Source organism: Artemia sp. Qi Xiang Cuo, chromosome 1, assembly GCF_049724085.1.
Source record: "Artemia sp. Qi Xiang Cuo chromosome 1, ASM4972408v1, whole genome shotgun sequence".
Taxonomy (NCBI): domain Eukaryota; kingdom Metazoa; phylum Arthropoda; class Branchiopoda; order Anostraca; family Artemiidae; genus Artemia; species Artemia sp. Qi Xiang Cuo.
The window spans coordinates 3,629,099-3,653,161 of NC_142794.1; the positions used below are offsets into that span (position 1 = coordinate 3,629,099).

General features: G+C 36.0%; 1 protein-coding gene across 1 annotated transcript; it reads left to right on the top strand.

Moving 5' to 3' along the window:
• The first annotated feature begins 1,505 nt into the window (after positions 1-1,505).
• Positions 1,506-15,324, top strand: LOC148955916 (uncharacterized). The gene is made up of 2 exons (XM_089086536.1): positions 1,506-1,803; positions 11,716-15,324. Exons 1-2 carry the CDS (start codon positions 1,531-1,533, stop codon positions 11,926-11,928), a joined length of 486 nt encoding a protein of 161 aa, XP_088942662.1. The 5' UTR covers positions 1,506-1,530; the 3' UTR covers positions 11,929-15,324.
• Positions 15,325-24,063: the final 8,739 nt, after the last annotated feature.

Sequence of the window (24,063 nt, forward strand, 5' to 3'; positions counted from 1 at the left end):
GATGAAAAACTAAAACGACACTGATATTTCGCCTGTACTTAAACTAGGCGTCTTCAGCACAGAAGAAACAAAGATAAGAAACTAAAACAAAGGAAAAACAAATAAAACTGTCACGAATATTGCCAATATACAGTCGACAATTATATTAATATTGGTGGTGTTTTTATTTGTTTTTAGTTTATTTTAGTTTTTTATCTTTGTTTCTTCTGTGCTGAAGACGCCTAGTTTACATACAGGCGAAATATCCGCGTCGTGTTAGTTTTTCATCTTTTCTCTCTACAGTCTCATTTTGTTGTTTTTCATTTAGTTTTTTATCTCTTTGTTTGTATTTTGCCTACTATGGTGTCAATTTTAAGTCTAAATGATAAAAGTTGTAATAATAGAAACGTAAACAATCGAGTAGTAATCGATCAAATGTTTTGTACTAATGAAAAAAAAAATATAGCATATTTGTGACCCCCCCCCTCTTGGACCCAAGTTCTAAATAATGCGTGGTACTATGCTGTTACACTTTTTAATCTGATGATCCGTCTCCCAAATTTGATGTCAATTTCGAGCGTCATTCTTCAGAAGTGCAAGATGTTCACCTCCATTGGCGACATTTCACAAAACTGTAGGACAGGGGGGGGGGGTCCACGGATTTTCTTCAGTTTCTTTAAATACAAATGCTGAAAACTTAAGTGTTAGCTCCCCAATTGGTTTCGATATACCTGCTCCCTCTCGGAATGCACCTCTTCAACTACATACGGTGTTTGACAGAAATGCAATAACCTCGCACACGAACAATTTCGTAAAAAAAACAAACAAAATATATAATAAAAACACACACATATATATATATATATATATATATATATATATATATATATATATATATATATATATATATATATATATATATATATATTCTTGTTCTTTTTGTAAGTCAAATGAAAAGGCATATTTTATGTTTTTTAAGGTTCGAATAGCTTTCAAATACAAGGGGGAACTTATTGGAGCATTTTAATGAGGATCTACTGCAGTTTGTTTGAACTTCGATGTCTTCAGCGTGTACAGTCGCCATTGGCCACTTTGCTAATAAAATATTTCTTATTTTAAGTTGTCTCCTAGTTTTAATCAATGTTGCTTTAATTTTTGTGTCATTTTAATGTTATAAAAACATTTAAGAAATATTGTAAAAACGAAAAAATTAACAAGAAAATTCATCTAAATAAGAAAATTATTACATATCAAAAAGTCAAAAACCAGCCTTTGAGGATGAATTAGCATAATTACAGGTGAGGGTCAATGCCATTCAATAAAATGAGGTCGTTATGTAGAATTCTTATTCAAAATTAGCTAGGGAATTTTCAACAAGTAATTGATCAACAATGGAGCTGTGCCAAAGAGAGCGTCTGAACCGAAGCATCTAGCCAATCAGAAGTTTAAACGTCACAGGAGCCGTTTGTCGATAACAGCTGTCCCTTGCGGTCTCAGCATTCTTGTATTAGTTTGTAAACAGATACATGATAAAGAGGTTAAATTTTGAAAATGGCGTTTATGGTACCACTTGTAAGGAAGGATATGGAATTGTATCCTCTACATTCTGAAAGGAGAAAGGTTAGGAGGAGCGAATCCCAGCCTGGAAGAAGTAGGAATGCTAGTGAGTCCGTATCAGAAGCTCAGAGTTTAGCAACAAGTCCTCATCAGAGGGCTTTTCTGAGGTATAATCAGCCTCGTCAAGGACAATTTGTCAGAAACAGCTTGAGGTCAATGCCTTCTTCCCAAAGAACCTCCAGGTTGCCGTCGATTAGGTCATCACAGGTAATTGCTTTAATTGTCAAACTAGGCCTATAATGTTGGTGCTTGATGGGATGAGGCGCGATGGGTCTGGTCCGTTCAATTGCCTAAAGAAAAATGTTGGGGGTGTCAGCTATATTTTTAATCTAATCCTGTTAGTGTTAAGGGTACTTGTGTCTTATAGCCACCACACTCAAGCTCTGTCGAGAAGTGAAGTTTGGTTAAGAACCGGTTTTTTAGATGATAGTGAAATTAATTCAGTTTATGATCTGTGTTGATAGGAAATAGCCTAGTGTCTGATCATGGATGTTGAAATGAAAATTTGGGATTTGCCAAGGACTGAAGAAAGACAATTAGAATTTTCCAGGACAAGGGGGTGTTGCCCAAAACAGTGCGTCAATGTACACAGCTTGACTTTATATTTAGTGACATTTCTGCGTTCTGGGCTCATATTTCTAAGTTGTAGTTTTCATAATTTTGTTGATAAAGTATTATATTTTCATCATATTGTTTTATTTCATTAGCATTAGGCTAACCAAACTTCACTTCTCGACAGAACTTGAGTGTGGTGGCTATCTCTGGGTTCCCACTGATGCGATTTCACGCCAAAACGGTCGTTCTTGCGTCATCCGTTAAATTTTCTCCACTTTTTGCTGCAAGTTTCTGCAGCACAACAGTTCAACGGCTGTGTTGAAATTTTTCTACTGAGCCGTTGTAAATCGCATTCGTTATTTTGAATTGAAATTTTTGTAGAGCCATAAATTGCCAATTTATGGCTGTTTACGTAAACGGCTCTGATAAATTGACAAACAACATGAGGGTCCTGGCTTTTTAATACAAATTTTAATAGGCGAGTCCTGGGGGAATATTTCCAGGGAAATGAGCCAAAGAGATGACATATTTTTCATTAGGCACAGTTAGCCTAGGTTAATATAGGTATAGGTTAGCCCTTAGCTTCTAGAACTGGATTTAGCCTATTCCTATGCATATTCTTTTAAATGTCCATAATATCTTTGCCCTTCAACGGCTGTAGTGACCCGTTTCTGTGTGAACATTTTTGCGATTTTTCTCTATCCGTCAACCGTTTTGCGTTAAAAAAAATCGCACCAGTTGGAACCAAAGGTTATATTATATCCTTCCTTAGGATAGGCTCAAGGGTGCATCCATGATTTTGCTCTGCGGGGGAGGGGGTACAGTAAAAAGCCCAACAAAACCATGCATTTTTGTGTTACGTTTTCACGAATCCGACGAAAACTTGGGGGGGGGGGGTGTTTTAGCCCTGTAACTCTCCTGGATATGGCCTTGGAGACTACTTTTTAATAGCTAATTGTCTCATGTGTCATTTTAGGGATGGAGATACGCAGGGGATCTGCCTCCTTTTGTGTTATACTGAATGAATTTGAAGGTTTCACTTGATATAGTCTTGAATTATGCTATTTTCAGTGATGTTTACTGTTTTAATATTTCGTAAATATTAAGTATGTGGTAGGTAGGGTTTCCATACTCACGTTTCTGGTCATTGAATCCCCTTTAATATTTCATACTTTCGCACAGAGGGGTGGAGGATATCTGAGGGATCGCCCACTTCATGCCACATGGTTTACATCTTGGAGCGCCACCATTCCGTACAACCCCCCCAACCAAGGCCGTATCCAGGGGGGTGCCCGGTTTGAACCCCCCCCCCCCCCCCCGAAATTTTTGACCGAGTCGAAAATAAGTCGAAAATTAGTAAAACAAAGGTAAAAATCAGTAAAATTAGTCGAAAACTGAGTCGAAAATTAGTAAATCCTCCCCCCCCCCGAAAAAAAACCCTGGATCCGCCCTTGCCCCCAACGCTTGACAAAGTTTTGCTACCTTTGTGGAACTTTCGCCACGCTTGGCACTCGCCACCTGGCATACGTGATTTCTGCAAGTCGGTGATCCCTTGGGAGTTTTGTTAAGGAATATACCCCTCCCCTATACGCACATGCCTGTCTCATTCTTCTTATGATTTTAGTCGCTGTCATCCCTCACGTTTCAAAGGACCTTTTGTTTTGTTTTTTTGTTACTTTCTAGTAGGTATTTACCGGTTAGCTTGAACACACGCAACAAGAACCGCATATAGAATCTCAAAGATCCTAATGAAAAACAGGCTTCCTCCGCCTAGTGAGGTATTGCTCACTCCATGAAAAATATTTAAATTTAGATTTTTGGGGTTGAAGGGGAAAAATTGGTACCTATGTCAGGTTATGTATTTAGTATATGCTTTACCCCCACCCCCTAATGTGCAAATATGTAGCCCAAATTTGTTTCTAAACTATTAAAATTTTCATCATATTTTGTTTTATTTCATTAGCATTAATCAAACTTCACTTCTCGCGTGTGTTCCAGCTAATCGATAAGTACCTTCTAGTATTCTTTTAAGCCTTTATTTTACGGTCAACTATGCAGGATAATATGCAATTTCACTTGGTATGCCAAGTTTCGTAATAGTGTTGCAATATCCATTGTCTGAATAATGTAACCAAATTCACTTCCCTTTAGCAGGTAAAATTATACTTGACAATTCTCCAGAGAATAACAAGTGATACCTGTTTCTTGTTACCTGACTGTAGGCACCCCTTTCCGTTTTTGAGGAAAAATAAGTTAAGGAATCATTGGAACGGTAAATGGGGTTGTAGTGCCGTCGGTACTTGTCGGCTATTGGAAACACATTCAAGAATCACGCTTAGGTTACGTCTAAAAAAACCGGTACAAAAACAAATGATGGAGGATGCAATGCATTGGACTTAGACAGAAAGCATTGCACTTGTATGATTTTGGCTGTGTGTTTGCACTTGAGGGGCAAGGCCGTACCCAGAGCAGGGTTAGGGGGGTCTGAACCCTCCCCCCCTAAATGTTAGTTTGGTTCGTAAAAACGTAAGAAAATGAATATAAACAAATTTTGTGTGCGTTTTTTGAGTTTTTTTAGTGTTACCCCCCCCCCCCCCCCGAAAAAAATCTGAGTAAAACCCCCTCCAAAAAAATCCTAGGTATGGCCTAGCTGAGGGGTAAGGGTGGGGGTTAGGTTGCGTTGGGTTGGATTAGCTTCCAATAAGTTAGTTTCTGAAATATTATTTTATCATCATGTTTTGTTATTTTGCATTAGGATTAACCTAACTTCACTTCTTGGGTGTGTTTCCAATAAACGACAAGTACCGTGCCCTCCCTTTAGAGTTGTTTGCGTTCACTATATGATCTCAAAGCAGTTTTCTAGGTAGGATTGCCAGTAGGTGCACACGCTGGAGTTTATTTAAGTGAAGAAGGGTCGTCAGAACAATAAAAACCGGCAGCTTTTACGAAAAAAGCAGGAACAAAGCCATAAATATGAGGACATCCTCCCCCCCCCTCTTGTGAATGTGCTTTAGGCCTATTATAACCCATTTCCGCACTAAGCACAAAAAGTTAGGGACATGTCCGGTTTTTCACGTGCTCCAGTGGTTTGTGCAAATTTTCTGTGGTGGGGACATGAACATTTGCAGGATGGGGGGGATTGGAAAAAGAAGTGCTAAATTACCGCGAATTTGTGGGCGCTTCTCACTGAAATTGTTTCTTTGGATTCACGCCCCTCCTAAAAAAACAGCATGTGTCGGGGTAGGTAGTCCTTAGAGGATTTTTAGGTAGGATATGTGGTAACCAATTATAAGATTTACGACCTTAACGGATTTTGATCACATATACGAATGGACTGTTTGCGAATAATAACTAAACATTAAAAATATTTTCAGATATGTCATTTTGGCTGTCCAGCGGCGATATAGAACGTCCTGGAGTTTTGCAGTCACCCGCAAGCCCCATATATTTATAAATTAGAACGGTTTTTGTTAGAAGTGTTGGTTGAAACTAAGGGTAACTGATATCTTTCGTTTTTTCCTCTTTTTCATTGGGATTGGTGTGGATAATCATTATATTTAACTTTTATAGAGTAATAGTAAATATCTAGAAAGGAAGGAATAATTACTAGGTTTATAAGTAAATATAGAGCGATCCAATTAGGGTAATTACTATTTAGTTTTGTTCTTTTTTTTTAATTGGTCAACGTGGGTCAATCATAATTTATTATGTTCAATTATAGGGACTAGAAAGAGCTGGTGAGGAGGGATGTAAATGAAAAAGAAGCAAGCAAAGCTTTATAAACAATGTTTATCGTTTGTGTAGGAATTGTTCTTTGTTATTTAATTGTCGTTGCTAATCAAGTTGACAAAACCAATTGCTATCGTAACATGAGTTGAAAAATGTTTGAATAACTCGCATATACCTCTTGTTTTAAATAGTATTGTAAGTAGTATTACAAAATGAATATTTTACAAAAATATACTAAATGTTTAAAAAAAAGTCAATAGATTTAAGATGTCATTCTATCTCAGTAATGTTCTAGTTATAACTAGGGGATGAAATTTTTGGGCAAATTTGTCAGAAAAAAAGAATTCGAGTGATGTACCGCCCCTGTACCTAAAAAAGCTAAAAAAGAATCCGAGTGATGTACCGCCCCTGTACCTGAAAACGCTAAAAAAGAATTCGAGTGATGTGCCGCCCCTGTAACTGAAAAAGCTAAAAAAGAATTCGAGTGATGTACCGCCCCTGTACCTGAAAACGCTAAAAAAGAATTCGAGTGATGTGCCGCCCCTGTACCTGAAAAAGCTAAAAAAGAATTCGAGTGATGTACCGCCCCTGTACCTGAAAACGCTAAAAAAAAAATTCGAAGTCATAGTGGGCAATTGTCGCCCATACAGGGATAGTGCGTCGCGTAACACTGAAGGTTTTAAGTAAGAGAATGTGTTTGAGTTTTCAGTCAAGTGTTACTTCATTTAAAATAGATATTTTAATTTTAAATTGCTGGTAAAGCTTTAAGGTAAAGGTGGTAAAGACAATATTGTCTCAAGTTGAATATTGACCCATTTAATGGTCTTGGGAGATAGTTGCTCTAGATTGTCTGCTGATTCCTGATAAAAACAAGGTTCATTTTAGGTCAGCCGAGTTGTATCAGCGTTAGTTCTCAAAAATCATAATCAATTGCTGGTATAGCCTACTATTAATTATGCATAAGAGAATGTTAATTATGCTGCAGTCAAAATGTAAATTATAGGCCTGTTCGATCTAAAAATGCCAAATTCTGACGAATTAAAAGATTTCCTGGAAACAAGTAAAAGAACTTGTTAGCTTAACACGACTATTTTCCTATTTCGCAAGATTCTTAATAAGTTTTCTTGATCATAAGATGAATGTTACTTTTAATGTTGTTATAGCCCTAGGGTTGTCAGTTCAAGGAAGGCGGGGTATATGTTTATCGAAACTGGGGAATTATTTTTTTTTCAACGAAAATACTAAATAAAGCGTATTTTCGATGAAATTAAAAAAAAAGTATTTTTCGTTATCTAATGCCCCCCCCCCCCTAAAAAAATAAAATAAAAAAAATAGACGAGCACGTGTAGCTAAGGGACATCACGTGTAGTTAAAGGAATATGGGTATACCTTGAAGTAGTGTCTCAGGGATGGCTACTGCGCTCAAGCTCCTTAGATGAAGTTGGCGCTTATGGTCAAAGGTATTGACAGATTGGTTCATTCAGCGGAATACCAACTAACTAACTGTTCGTTGAGAACTGACCCTGAGTGTTGGTAGAATCAGTAAAATATTGGACAAAATTGTGTTGGAAATTTTTTATAGTTCACTCATAACAAAATAGATGACCAATATTCTTTTAGATGGCGAACAAAAGTGTCTTTTAGGTGTAAGTTTCTTGAAATATTGCTCCATGCTGCTTCGATATTTACTAATTCTTATCACTTTTGCATGTCAATCGCCAGTTTTGATGAATTCATTTTGTTTGACAATTTTTATAAGCAGTCCCCAAAAATCAAAAATATTAGGACCTAGGGTGACCCGAGGCTCCCCCTCCTTTGTTTGTCCCTGGGCTATTTTGGCAACTTTTTTAAGATAAAATGTCTAGGACCGCTAGTTTTCGCTGCTGTGAATAATGAGTTATTGATCAACTGGTCGCTAATAAAAGTTAAAAAAAAAATTCTGGCTTCTGCGTAACAAGAAATGTATATTGGGGAAAAGTTCAAATTTCGATTTTGTTGGCTACATCCAATAGGCCTACATGTAATAAGTGTATATAATAAACTGAGTAGGTTTGATATAAGTCTTTTTGTTGTAACTTGGACGCCTGAAAAAAAAGCTCCTTAATCAACTGGTCGTTAACAAAAGTGAAAAGAATCCTTCACGTTTTTCACCTGAAAACCCCTTAGGAAAAGTGTTCGGGTTTTTCGTCGTCCAATAAAAGAATGTTGTGCAACAATGCCCTTTGAATTGTTGCAGCCGATTCGCGTCGGACGACCAAAATAAAATTTCAAATTTTACTAGAGGGTATATTTTTCCTGATTTGCAAGTTTTGTGGGATTTTGTAAAACAATACTTGGCAATATGTATATAAACAAGAAGAATCAGCATTTTATAAAATAGTTATCTGCTGCCAAATAATTATCTGGCGCCGGGAAGTTTGAACTGTAGCAAAAACACTGTATAAATAACTTTGGGTTTGCTCCTGATAGAATTCCTTCAATTTTGAAAATTTGAAACTTCGGGTGAATCGGTTAAAAAAAAATAACAGTTACACTTCAAGGGTAATATAATAATGGTTTTAAATTGCCACTCTGGGTAAGATATCCGCAGCGAGATGTGAAAAGGTTCAAAAACTGACGGCTGATCACAGCACCAAGTCGCCAGAAGCTACCACACATCCGCACTCTCTTCCTCCAACCCAATCTGCTCCAAGCTTTAGCCTACTACACTTTCTCCCCTGAAATTTCTGTTTTCTTTAAATACTGTCTTATGGCCACTTCCCAGCCCATTCGAGGATGTCCTGATTTTTCTTTGGACCCAAATGAAAGTCCAAAAAACATGACTTGCGGCAACTTGTCATCCGTAAAACGTGACCAATCTATCTTAACCTTTCTTTTATGACTTTTTGAATTTTTTTATATACGTAATGTTATTATTTTATTATGTTTTAGCCTAAATTAGTTATTATAGCATAAAAAAGTGGGATCGAACGACTTAAACTTCGTAGACAATTCTCCTGGTAATATCTTGGTTTGGGCTCAATACCAAACCAGCTACTAACATCACTTCCTAGCATAGCCGCAGCAATATCATTTTAACACATACTGCTTATTTCATGTGCTTACCTGTTTCATTACAAATGAAAAAATACTCTTTAAGGGCAGTACTTTTCTTTCAGACAATATAATATATATAAGAATAAAACAATCCATAAAATCCACGATTTTGGAAGCTTGCCAACCCTCGATATAACTTCATATCTTCCTTGAAAGCTTTTCCTTTTATAGATCTTAAGAAAATAGATAAAACCCAACGTAGGCGTTATGAATAAAAGATCTAAATCGTCAGGCGTTCAGAAGTCTGGTTCAGCCTCGTGCTGCTTAGTCAAACAATATTCAGTGGTTGCGCAACTTATGGAGCGGGTACTGTATAAGAATTTTGATATTTTTCATTGCATTTTCGCAAAATCACAAAGGTGATTTCGTTTATCATGATTCGTTTGGGCTCGAGGATTAATTATTATAATTACTAATGTTAACCAAAATGGGCCGGTGTTTATTCTAGGCCTCACGAAATCAAAAGTTTAAGGAATATTTTCAGTTTTCTGTTATTTTTATGGAATTATTTTTATCAGCTGATAATACTATGTTATGAAACAATTCACTGCTGGAAAAAACGATACATGAGCTATACCGGTTACATAGCCACTGTGGGTCTAGTATGAGCAATTGATGATAGCCTGTATATAGTGTTTTGAATCAGGTATTTGTTTTGCCATTAGTCGATTTATAAGAATAATCTGACTTCTCGATTACAAAGGTCCTTGTTGTCTGTGACAGCTAGCCCTGGCCCCCATTTGGCCATGCCGAAATGAATCAATTGGGCCACCACAGGCAGATTTAAAAATATAAGGCATGATGCCGCATAGTCCAACTCAAATGTATATAAAGGTTCACAATTATAAAAGTGCACGTAGACCCAAGGCTTAGATGGGAATTACTGAAGTTCCAGGACAGTAAAAATTAAATTTGATTGATTTAGCTGAAGCTACATAACCAGTGGATGCTACAGACTCATATATTTATGTCTTAAATATAATTAAAAATGATTTCAAGTTTTAAAGAAAAATACCTGCATATGGAGCTTTTGGTGGTAGCAGGGGCCAAATTAAAGCAAAACAAATGATTGAAATTCGGCCAAAAATGAGCAAAGACATGTTGCACCAAAAAAACTTGGAAAACGTAGCTTTCCCTTAAAGGTGTAGTTGTGCTTATGAATGAGCACCTTGTTATCATTTGAATTCTTAAGGACAAATAGCATTATCAAATTTAACCTATTAATTTTGCTTATTTATTTTCCCGGTTCAGCGTGGCAACAGTAACGAAAATATGGCGCTGCTCTAAAAACTTCATAATTTTGAAACATCCAAAAAGAAAAATCTTTCAGGTTTTCAGGTATGAATAGACCTAAGATTTATCAAAGGAGCTAAAATATTTCTATTTTGATGTCTTTGGTGCTTCAGATACCACCACAAATTGTATTGTTCTTTGGCTGTCCTTACCCTATCGCCCAAGTGCTAAATTGATCACTATTATTTATATAAGCCTAAACAACAGCCGATTTCCAGACTTTGAGTCCCGTCGAAAATCAATGTGACATTGGGAGAGTTATACTGACGTCATTGAAATACTAGTGATTTTTGAAGTAGGTGAGAAACGTATAGATCTTTTACCGCATGTGCGTCTAGGCACGTAGCATTAGGTAATAAATATGTTAGTCTTTGCTGTGAATTCTCAAAACTGGTTTAAATTATTTAGAAAAGAGAAAACCTGTATCTTACATAAACATAAGAATTGAAATTGTCAAGTTGTTCTGTCAACTTTGAACTCATAATCTGGTTTAACACATGTAAGGTATTAATTACTGTAGCCTATGAGTTGAAGAATTTGTGCCTGTTTTTCTCTTTTCTGTCGGCAAGGAAAAAATGAAATCGGGTAACCATTTTGAGGTGGCCATGGGTATATAGTAAGTACTCTGGCTAACAACAAGCAAAGAAGCTTTTAAAAACGCAAGGGATATTATTATTTCTAATCCTGGCGTTAGCTGAACTGAACCTGAAACTGTAATTGCAACGAATTGAAAAATTTCGCAATATAAATAAATCCGCTTATGTTACGAGGTCAGTAGAAATAATTTAAAAAAAAATCTAGGAAGGTTATGTTAATGTTTATTTTGTTCCTAATTGCGTATAGATTAGTTGAGTTTAAATACTATTTTCGAGGGCGAGGAGGGCTTTCCTTCAATGCCGTATCCAAAGGAGGTTAGGGGGTTTGAATGGACTCGTAAATATATAATAAAAACGCTAAAAACATATTTGTTATGTGTTTTAAAGGTTTTGTTACCCCCCCCCCCCCTCCCTGAACAAAATCCTGGATTTGTTGCCCTTGGTTTTGTTGAGCATTCATCAAGTGATTTCCATGCTCAAGAACCGCCTAACATACCACCAAGACCTAAGATATTTCCTCCCCCAAAGTATAGTTTATTTAAACGGACAAGTGCGCGTGAGGACCTCCATCCCATCTCGAAATCATGATTGCACTATTTTCCCTATAATTACATTTCCTATATTATTCGTCAATTTTTTATATTTTTGAACATGTGCCTCCCCCCCCTCCCTGATATAAACTCGTGCGCTTGTGCCTTTTCTCAAAAAGTTTTGGTTGTTGGCGATTTTAATAAAAATAAATGTTGATAAGTTGATGATACAAAAAGACAAATTGAAGTAAATTGCAAAAAGTAAAATTGCGAACTATAAAAACTGAAAAAACAAGTTTTTAGAAATTTCCTTTTTCCAGGTTTCTCTACCCTCATCGCCTTCAAAACTCATAGAAGAAGGATATCTAACGCGGAGACAACCTAAAACACCCAAAAAGGCTCCGTCTGAAAACTCGTTGAACAAATTCCATCTAAGGCTTATCGATCGATTGCGAAAATCTCTGAAACTGACAAAGGATGAAAATGAATCGTCGAAGGTCCCCGATTCACCAACTTCGGATCGATCCAATTGAATTTCAACGTTAAAAAGGAGCGGCTTCCAGCACTATTAAAATCAGATTGGAATTGCTATGTGAACATTCCTTTTTATTGATATGTAACTGAGAATTAATCAGCGGAGTTTATTACTGTTCAGACTGATTTTTATCTAAGCAGAATATGCTGAAAAATTGCAATGAAATTTTTGGAAAAAGGAGAATTTTATACGTTTTTGTGCTGTTCAATTTAGAAGCTGTTGTTTTCGTTACGTTGTCGATATTTCTGAATTTTAACTCTATTTACTCGTTTTTTTTTACATATTACGTTCCTAATTAAAAATTACTTATTTTCAAACCTGGATTTTATCGTTACTAGGTGGTGAATTCTACGGGAAAAAATAATTTTTTCATTTTTTCGTTTTTCATTTATACGCTTAGTTTTTAGGGGATTGAGAATGTCAATATTTTTTCAGTATTAGATTTCATTAATGTTGAATTAATAAGTAGTAAATTCAAAACACTTTAATTGCAAAATATCTCCTATGAGAGGATAGCAGGGACACCAAGTGGGGCAGAGGCAACTGACCCTAGATTTTGAAAAAAAAATTGTATTTTCTTGAAAAAGTTGAAAATCAAAAATTTGCTCTCCCGTCATTATCTTTTCAAAGACACTTAGAATTTTCATTTTAAGAAACGAAAGAAAAGCATTGCCCCCTCCCCCTATAGTTTAGTGAATTGGTGTCATTGGATGATTATTACATATTTTCTTTCAAACCGGAACAAGTAAACATGTCACAAGTAAGCATTTGATTGTTACTAGCGGTATTTGGATGATGTTACCTTTATTTGGATGAGCTGCAAATATTTTTCCGTGAACCTTTTAAAACTATAGAAAATAAGTCTTTTTGCTAAATCTTTAGGATAAAAGGTGCTAGTTTCCAAATATTAAAATTTCCTGATATGAATTTTTGCTGTAACACCCCTGTCAGCTCAAACATAAATAATTTAGTATGTGAATGCAAGGAAACTTCTTTTCGTATTCGCACGAATCAGTTCATTTTTTATTTATTAAAAAATGATATTATTCGCAGGATAAGGATGCTATTGAGTCTTTATTACTCAATATAACTGCAGTTGCCATGGGGGTAGCTAGGGGGCAAGGGAAGGTTATACCCTTCGCCCTAAAAAGCTCACTATCCTCTAAGAATATACTCCGAGCCATGTGTATGGCAAAGTTCTCGAAGGTGGTAGGTTTGTCCTCATTAGCTGTTTGGGTACCTTCCCCCACGAAAGTTTCCTAGCTTCGCCCAGGTTAGTTTCCTCTTTTATCCGCTGATATTTCCTTTGAAACAGGAGAATTGGGACCTCCTTTTTTTATTTGTGTTATACTTCGTGTTCTTTTCTGTTGTCTTTTTTTTCGGGCTCTGCTTTATCTGGTTCGCTCTCGTTTTTCTTAATACAGTGGCGTACATTAACTTTATCAGTGTACGAAATATGACAGAATCATGACGGTTATTACGGCCCGTTTCCTTATGCGTCACGGTATTTTACTTGCTTCGAAATGACTAGCATCCATCCAATTTTTAAGGAAATAAAAAGTAGTTTATCTCAAGCTATTTGTGGGACAAGTCTTGTCGGGACAAGTTTTTTGCCACCAAGCTATTGTGAAAATTTGAACCGAAAAATTTCTTGAGTTGATCTTAGATTAAAGAGTAGAATAAAGATTTGTGATTAGAATACATTAAAATCATAGATGATTTAAAAATTTTTTTCCTAAAATTACTGTTCTTAGAGCACACAACTGGATTACCAAGCGAGTTTGAGATCTGCTTTTTGGCTTATTTTAAGTCTAAAATTCAGTTTAAGGCCTATAATTGGCGCATTAACTGGAGTTGATCTTCAGGGGACATAAAATCAAAGAATGGGGGGATTGTTAACCCCCCCCCTAAAAGAGAAAAAAAAATTAAAGCCAGTGTGTAATAGGCTACATGGTTTTTGAGCTGTAAGATACAAATTCTGAGTATAATTGTTTTTTTTTTTTAAGGGAACTATGCAGATGTTTGGCAGTGATGATTTTACGCGTTTATTGTAACGGGTAATATGAATGTGATCTGTTTTTAACTGATGTTGAATATGGCACCATGACGTCATAACTTTATTTCAAAAATGGATTCAACCCAATACTTAATAGAAATTGAGTTCCATAATTTAAAGTAATACAGTGTTACTTTTATTGTTTATTTTTGAAGAGTTGTCTGTAACGAAAGAACGAATATTAGATGAAATATTTGTCGATCCATCTTGATTATGATGTGACACCATGGTTGCTCTTATTTATTGCATTTTTCTAGATAAAACAATATTTTCAGAGATAGAAAATCCTTTCTGCTAATTATTTAAGTTATTAATATACCCTCCTAAGTGTGAGAAGTGCATCTTAAGAAAGCCTATTTTTTTTCTGAGTTGCATAATGAAGCCATGTATTTTACCCAGTTAAGGATGGCTGTCGATAGCCAAGACTGAACCCTGGTGGCAGTTTTCATGGTGGGTAACCTCAGAGCCGTTCCTAGGATGGGTGGTGCCCGGGGCAAAATTGACTACAGCGCCCCCTCCCGTCTCAAATATAAGCAAAAAAGTCGAATCAAAGTTAAAAACATGGTCAAAGTGGGCTACCCCTTCACAGCCGCTGCGCCCGGGTGCCCCCACCCCCCTCTGAAAGACTGGCTTACCATTACCTTTTAATCTTGGCGTACAAAAAAGATGAAAGCTGACACTGAACCCCTCGGCTCCTGGGGTCTTTACCCCGCTTCTTGACGATCATGCACTTTCAGTACAAGTGAATTATCAGTAACTGATGCGCAACTTTTTCAGTCACACCAAACGAAAGAGTGACAGGGAATTATGCTCCTACCATACCGTGCAGGGATAATATGAAAACCCGAACTTTACGAAAAGACGGTACAAGGCCTTGCCTCCCCCCCCCTTCATGCATCATTATCTAATCGGCTTTCGAAAAAGAACAATATTCTGGCTTATCTGTTAAGAAGGGGAATTGTGCCCTAATTATCATAAAATCTTTGCAGTGAAAAGTGTAGAAAATTGTTTTTTTTTACCGATTTGAAGAGGACAAGTAATTAATATTTTTTCCCTGTTTGAAATACTAAGGACTCTGAATTTAATTGTTTTATCTATTGTATAGTATCGCGAACTGCTTTAAGCCGTATTAAATAATAGTATTTTACGGTAAATGCGCGTTAGCGCGTTTGAATTCAATGTTTTATGCGGTTTTGCGCATATGGCTATATTTTTCATATTTGAAAGTGTGCGAACCAATTCTTGTGCCTGAATTTTTTCTAAATTGTGTGATAACGCAGCTTAATAGGCCTAGTCCTTTTGTTTGCTTTGAATAAACTATTTGGTGTATCACTATTACTTGCGCTTTTCTTTAATTGGAACAGAATAGCTTAGTTAACTGCCAGGACCCTCTTACGAGGGGCGGGGGCTGTTAATCTCAGCTCTTATTGAGCCGTCAGATAAAAACAGGAGTGGTTTAAGGGAGAGACAAGGGGAGGGTGGAGATAGAACTTGATGTATAAGCCCTAGGGTCATAACCAGTATTTTTGTGTGTGTGTGGGGGGGGGGGGGTACAAAATAAAATTTTAAAAACACGTAAGAAAAATGCGAAATGTGTATCAGCTCATTTGTGATTTCTGGGAATATTTCTGGTCTACGCGATTACTATGAAAGTAATGAGTAACATTAAACCCCAAAATGGGTAGAATTTAATCCTTATAGGAAGGAGACTTTCCCTTCTTCATCCACACCTCCACCTCATGGTCGCAAAACTTTGGAGGCTGCTCATTTGATGAGAAATTGCGAGTTCAAGCTGCCTGAAACAGTTAAATTTGAAGCTGAATTTAATATAGTAAGAAATCCCTGCTCTCAGTCAAATCATGGCATATCTATTTTTCCCTGCTCTGCCTTTATGAGGCAGATTTTCATCTTCAGACTAACTGCCAGGTGGATGGCTGAAATACTGCACATTGTTGACTTAGTTTTTGGATTGATTAGATAAAAAGTTTTCAACTGAAAGTAAGGAGCAACATTAAAACGAACAGAAATTATTACGTATATGAGGGGGTTCGCCCCCTCGTCAATACCTCGCTCTTTATGCTATAGTTTGAATTTTGTTCCAATTCTTTAAGAATGACCTCCGAATCACAAAGGTCGTTTAACTAAAATAAATAATTCTTTTGAAAGTACTAAAAAAAAACTATCGAAAAGAGCGAGGTATTGACACAAAAAGTTGGCAAGCCTAATAATAGGGATAAATATGGTTATTACAGCGTTCACTATGTTTGGGCTAGGGATTGTGCTAGAACTTCTACAGTAGATCTTGCAATTCAGAGCAGTGTTACCAACACTTAGAAACAAAATGTACCACAAATTGTACGAAAAATGTACTAAAAACAAAAAAATTGTACCATATCCCATTTTTTTTTCGGATCGTCATTGACGTACAGTACTATCTATGAAAATTTTGCTTAAGACATTTTTATTCAAGTTCTTTCTCCATTCCTTTTTTTTCTCTTCTAATACAGTACATTACTCTTGACAGTAGTCGAAGAAATTGCTCGGAGTAACATATATTGCTACAGTAACATTGGGACTTGTTAAGAATCCAGTAGTCATGCGAGAAGTGAAGTTTCGTTAATGCTAATGAACTAAAACAAAATAGGATGAAAATATAATATAGTTCAGAAACAAATTTGGGCTATATATTTGTACATTAGGGGGTGGGGTGCGCATATATACATATATATATATATATATATATATATATATATATATATATATATATATATATATATATATATATATATATATATATATATATATATATATATATGTATATATATATATATATATATATATATATATATATATATATATATATATATATGTGTGTGTATCTGGGGTGGGGAGCTCGCAATTGAATGAAGGTCTAAAGCCATGACAAAGGTTTGATACATTAATAAACAGATTTTGTTCTCAGATATTAAATAATCGTCCCATTGTTTATATTTGAACCTGTAACTAAAATGGCTGCTGACCACTGTGTTAAGTGAATGTTGTGAACTTGAGTGCCTCTTCTCTTCTGAATCAGTTGACATATGGTTTCCGACTGCATTTGTTTACTCAGATTCTGCAGCAGGGAATGTGTCCTATTTCAGGCAAAATGTAGACTCCCGTAAGTATTGGGCCGTACCTGTATCAGTGATAATGTAATGACCAGTGAAGTTCTTCTTTGGTACTTGTATTTGTGAAATTTCTCAATTTTGTATATATATATATATATATATATATATATATATATATATATATATATATATATATATATATATATATATATATATATATATATAAATATAAGTATTTATAATATACAGAAAATTTTTACTTGATTATTTTTCAAAGTGATTCCAATATGCCCCCCTCTAATGTGCAAATATCTATCTTAGTTCCAATATCAATATTTACGTTAGTTCTACCCTAGGATGAAAGGATGATAAATTATCTATCTACAAGTAAAATGAATCATTTATGCAATTCTGAAAAAAAGATAACTTCCACCGCTTTCAAGTTTGGTAACTACAATATTTTGCATATTATGAAGTGATAAATGTTTCTTAACTCGTTTTCTTCTCAATAGCCTCAATTTTAGGCTTATACTAACATTATATATATATATATATATATATATATTTATATATATATATATATATATATATATATATATATATATATATATATATATATATATATATATATATATATATATATATATATATATATATAAATATTTATATATATATATATATATATATATATATATATATATATATATATATATATATATATATATATATATATATATATATATATATACATATATACATATAATATATATATATATATATATATATATATATATATATATACATATATAAGTAGAGGGGGGGTGCTACTCGTGTCCCTCACCCCTGCTGCCACCTACAACTTAGTTTAATGCTGACGGGACATAATTTATTCAAGGATTATCGATCGAGTCTAATGTGGGTGTGTCAAGGTCAATCGATCTGTTGTTGTTTGGCCACGTGCGAATGACATGAGGGTGATTTACATAATCGATGGGGGAATTATTGATTCACGAGCGTGGGGATGACGGGACATAATTTATTCAAGGATTATCGATCGAGTCTAATGTGGGTGGTGTGTCAAGGTCAATCGATCTGTTGTTGTTTGGCCACGTGCGAATGACATGAGGGATGATTTACATAATCGATGGGGGAATTATTGATTCACGAGCGTGGGGAATTATGAAACAATATGGTCGTAGAGTCCCTAGGGAGAAAGATTACGTAATCGCTCAATAACCTCTTTTCCAAGGTCGATTTATTTGATGTTTTTCTCGGCTAGCCTGCCCTGGAGAACTTGATTTACATAATCGATATTTGGAATGAGTTCTTCCATAAGGGGAGAATTAATAATAATGATTGATTATCTAAAATGTTAGGGTAATACTCGTGTTGTTTAATAGGGGAGAAACTCATGATGAAATAATAAAATCAACGGGCTAATGTGGGTTTTTTTTATACGCAACTGAGGCCTTTTTTTAAATCCTCTTCTTAGACCGAATTGATTATCTAAGATGGAATTAAGACACAGTAATGCTTCTTTAATCTTTAGGCCTGAGGGATTTATTTATTATTATTGTTTTCGGACAAGTGCATACCATAAACCACGTGGTGCTGTCACGAGTCAGAACACCTGTGCTGTCGACCTCAATTCACCTATCGTGAATCAATAATTCCCCTTAGAAACAACAAATTAATTTCCCTTTTCTTGAAAGATCAATCAATCAATGACATCATCTGTCAGACTTTAAAAATTTTCGCCTAGAAACATTTCTCCAGGAATAGATCCAGGTCATTAATGTCTTTGCCTCGGGACCAGTTCTACTGGTCGAACTCCAAAGGATATTAATAACCAAAAGCCATGGAAACAATTAGGCAAGAAACATCTTAGCGATGAATTGTTTTAGCGTGCGAGAAGGTTTCCTATTAATTTGAAATGCGTTAGCACAGAGATGCCAATAACAAAGGAACACGCTGAATGTGCGTTTAGGGATTATTTGGGCGAAACCGTTTTAGACAGCTTATGGAACTATTTCGGCGAAACAGTTAGAGACATTTTAAAAGAATATTTTTGAAGAGATTTTAGAAGAGAATTTAATGGTGAAACTCTGTGGTCGTTATAATACACAAGTTCCATTTGAAAAGTGTTGTGAGGTCCTCTAACCCAACCCCAAAGGGTTCCAATCCTCCTACCCCAACCCCCAAGGAAGCCCCCCGGTCCTCCAAGGGCCCCCGGGCTCCCCACGGCCCTCCCCCGGGCCCCCAATGTCCCCCAGGCCCCCAACTGCCCCCCGGACACTCAAAGGTCCCCCAAGCTCCCAAAGGACCACCGGCCCCCCCCAAGGCCCACCCCAGACCCTCAACGGCCAACCCCGGGCCCCCCCAACGCCCATCGAGCGCCCAAAGGACCCACGGGGTCCCCAAGGCCCGCCCCCGGGCCCCCCATGTCCCCCCGCCCCCCAAAGGCCCGCCCTGTGCCCCAAAGGCCCTCCCTGTGCCCCAAAGGCCCTCCCCCGACCCCCTCCTCCTCCTCCCACCTCCACCTCCTCCCACCTCCTCCTCCTCCTCCTCCTCCCACCTCCTCCTCCTCCTCCTCCTCCTCCTCCTCCTCCTCCTCCTCCTTCCTCCTCCTCCTCCCTCCTCCTTCTACCTCCTCCTCCCACCTCCTCCTTCCTCCTCCTCCTCCCCTCCCCTTCCCCCCCCCATTCCCTCATCATTTTTTATACTTTTTTGTGCATTGAGACACAGAACGACCCCCTGCCCCCGGCCCCTCCCCCTCCAAAGGTCTGATTTTTTCAAAGTTCATTTTGAATTTCTTTCATTGAAATGCAAGAGTTGGAATATTTCAGTAGTGTTTGGTTGCGGTTTACCATGTCACAGTTACATTTTCTTAATTTTTCAAAGTTAATTTTGAATTTCTTTCGTTGAAATGCACGAGTTGGATTATTTCACTAGTGTGATGTTGTAGTTTACCATGTCACAGTTACATTCACTTAATTTTTAAAAGTTAATTTTGAATTTATTTAGTTGAAATGCAAGAGTTGGAATAGTTCACTAGTGTGTTGTTGTAGTTTACCCTGTCACAGTTACATTCCCTTAATTTTTGATAGTCCATGTTGAATGTCTTTCGCTGAACTGCAAGAGATGGAATATTTCAGTAGTTTGTGGATGATGTTTAAAATGTCACAGTTACATTTTCAAGATTTTTCAAAGTTCATTTTGAATTTCTTTCTTTGAAATGAAAGAGTTGTAATATTTCAGTAGTGTGATGTTGTAGTTTAACATGTCACAGTTACATTCCATTAATTTTTCATAGTTCATTTTGAATTTCTTTAGTTGAAATGAAAGAGTTGTACTATTTCACTAGTGTGATGTTGTTGTTTACCCTGTCACAGTTACATTCACTTAATTTTTTATAGTACATTTTGAATTTCTTTCGTTGAAATGCAAGATTTGGAATATTTCAGTAGTGTTTTGTTGCGGTTTAACTTGTCAGAGTTATATTTTCTTGATTTTTCAAAGTTCATTTTGAATTTATTTCATTAAAATGCAAGAGTTGGAATATTTCAGTAGTGTTTGGTCGATGTTTACCGTGTCACAGTTAAATTTTCTTTATTTTTAATAGTACATTTTGAATTTCTTTATTTGAAATGAACTAGTTGTAATATTTCAGGAGTGTTTGGGTGCTGTTTACATTGTCAAAGATACATTAAAATCATTTTTAAAAGTTCATTTGAATTTATTTCTTTGAAATTAAATAGTTTGTATATTTCACTAGTTTTTGGTCGTGGTTTACCAAGTCAATGTTACATTACATTTATTTATGAAATTTCATTTTTAATTTATTTCGTTGACATGAAAGAGTTGGAATATTTCAGTAGTGTTTGGTTGAGTTTAACCTTGTCACAGTTACATTTTCTTGATTTTTAATAGTTTATTTTGAATTTCTTTCATTGTAATGCAAGAGTTGGAATATTTCAGTAGTGGTTGATCGTGGTTTACCTTATCAAAGTTACATAAAATTACTTTTCCAATTTTAATTTGAATTTCTTTAGTTGAAATTCAAGAGTTGGAATATTTCAGGAGTGTTTTGTTGCGGTTTAACTTGTCACAGGTACGGCACCTTTATTTTTATCTTTTACTTTTTAATTTCTTTATTTTAAATGAACGAGTTGTAATATTTCAGTCGTGTTTGTTTGAGGTTATCATTGTCACAGTTACATATACTTGATTTTTAAATGTTAATTTTGATTTTATTTCCTAGATATGCAAGTGTTGTAATATTTCAGTAGTGTTTGGTCGTGGTTGACCTTTTCAAAGTTCATTTACAGTAATTTTTAAAAGTTAATTTTAATTTATTTAGTTTTAAATCAAGAGTTGTAATATTTAATTATTGTTTTGTTGCGGTCTACCTTGTCACAGTTAAATTAACTTACTTTTTAAAAGTTAATTTTGAATTTATTTCTTTGAAATTCAAGAGTTGGAATATATTTCACTAGTGTTTGGTTGAGGTTTACCATGTCACAGTTACATTTACCTTATTTTTCAAAGATAATTTTGAATTTCTTTCGTTGAAATGCAAGAGTTGGAATATTTCACTAGTGTTTGGTTGTGGTTTACCATGTCACAGTTACATTTTCCTGATTTTTCAAAGTTTATTTTGAATTTATTTCATTGAAATGCAAGAGTTGGAATGCGCATTGAATTCTAACGGGAACAATGTTATTGATCTAGGACTCGAAGGGGAAGTGAATTTCCGAGAAATTGATTTACATAATCGATTGGGAATTTTATTGATTCACGAAGGGGAAATTAAGAAACAAACATGGCTTCTTTAATCTGTGATTTACATAATCGCCAGGGGAAATTATTGATTCACGAAGTGGAAACTTAAGAAACAAACATGGCTTCATTGTTGTTTGGTTAGCCTGGCCTGAGAAATTGATTTACATAATCGGCGGGGAAATTGTTGATTCACGAAGAGGGAATTAAGAAACATTATGGCTTCTTTAATCTTTAGGCCTGAGGGATTTATTTATTATTGTTGTTTTGGACAAGTGCATGCTAGGGGTGAATGTCAAGGTGTCCTGGAACAGGAAACAGTTAGATCACGTGTGTCCTTCTCAGCCAATCATCGAGTCGGATACATCCTCCTTCTCAGCCAATCAGAGGCCTGCTTACATATGATTTTCCCGTTACATAACAATTCGCCCTTGAGATTTCGTATATAACGGGCATGCAATGTGATTAAATTATCAGAAAGTTCCAGAACACAGTTCAAACAACTAGAATGGATACTATTGATGAAGTTTAAGCATTGTAAAATAAAATTAACATGTTATTTTATTTTTTTTTTTAAAATTTATTTTAGGGGGTAACCCAATCCCATATTGGGTTAACCCCCCCCCACCCCTATACCCACGTCCCTAAATTATGTTTATACTCGAAAAAAGGTGTAAAATACGCTCTTTTTTAGGTACGTAAAACCCAACCTTACCTCCCCCTCTGTTTACGACCACAATTCTGTTTTTGATAAATTCCGTATCTTATCTAAAAGCAGCTGTCAACTTTCTGTCATTCCCTTAATAGACTGTCCGATATGGCTTGACTTACAGATTTCTCGCAATGATTTAAATAGCTGATAATTACTGACACCCCTTTAAAGTACATCCGGCTTTGATAAATATACAAGAATTTGGATAGCGGCTTTAACCAAAAGGTTTCCCTGAGAAGGTACGTTTTTCCTATCGAATTAAAAACAGTTTCGCGTGAAAAGAGGGATTATTGTTAATTAACCATGGTATTTTTCCATGACTTTTCTCAGGGATATTTTCCGTGAGGTTATTTTCCGTGGTCTGTTTTTTTCTGGGAGGTGTGATAAATATACAAACTAGGCCGGCCTTTGAACGGTTCACTGTGTATTCTTTATCATAGTCAAAAATGATGAATTTATTATATTTCACTAAATTTTTTTACTGTTTGTTTAAATTTTAATTTATTGTCTCAAATATGGGGGGGGGGTGGGGGGAGGGGATAGTTTACCTTGTCTTTTTCTCAGGGCTATGGTACGTGGGGGTTATTGTACGTTGTCTATTTTTCTGGGGGTGTGATTAGTTTAAACAAAAGGACGGATATATACCTGGTCCTTTCGAAATAAGTATAATAAGATCCAGTAGTAGCTAACGTGCGGGTTTGGGGGAGGGGATAATTGTCCCGGTCTTTTTCTCAGTTATATTTTACGTGGGGGTTATGGACCGTGTACTGAGGTGCTGGGGGTGTGATAAATATCAAACCTCGTCCGGCCTGGGACCGGTTCAGAGCGCCGTAAGTAAACTATTCAAAATGTTGCTATCGATGGGTGGGGTGGGGAGGAGGTAATTTTCCCTAACTTTTCTCAGGGATAGTTTCAGTGGGGGTTATTGTCCTTGGACTGTGTTTCTGGGGGGTGTGATACATATACAAACTAGGCCGGCTTGTGAACGGATCAGTGAGCCGTAATTCTTAGATTAACAAATGGATGCAAATTTTTTTTGTATATAAATTTTTTTAACTATTTTTTTTAAAGTTAATATAAAATTTAACAACGATGTCGGGGTGGGGGGAGTGTAAATGGGCCCAATAGAATGGTAAAATTGTTAGTGTCCGGGTGGGTTATTTTCCGTGGACTGTTTTTCTGGGTTTGTTTTAAATATACAAAAGCTTACGGCTGGTTACTTTTTATGTGTTAAGAACTTAAACGTTTAACAATGAGTCTATTTCGTTATTGGGTGGGGAGGAGGTATATGTCAATTTCTTTTCTCATTTATATTGGCCGTGGGGTTAGTGTGGGGGGGGTGTTTTTTTCTGGGGGGGTGTGATAAAAATACCAACTAGGCTGGCCTTTTAATGGTTCAGTGGACCGTAATTCTCAGATTTAAAAAGGATGCACTTAGTATATTTCACGAAATTTTTTACTTTTTGCTTTCTTAGTGAT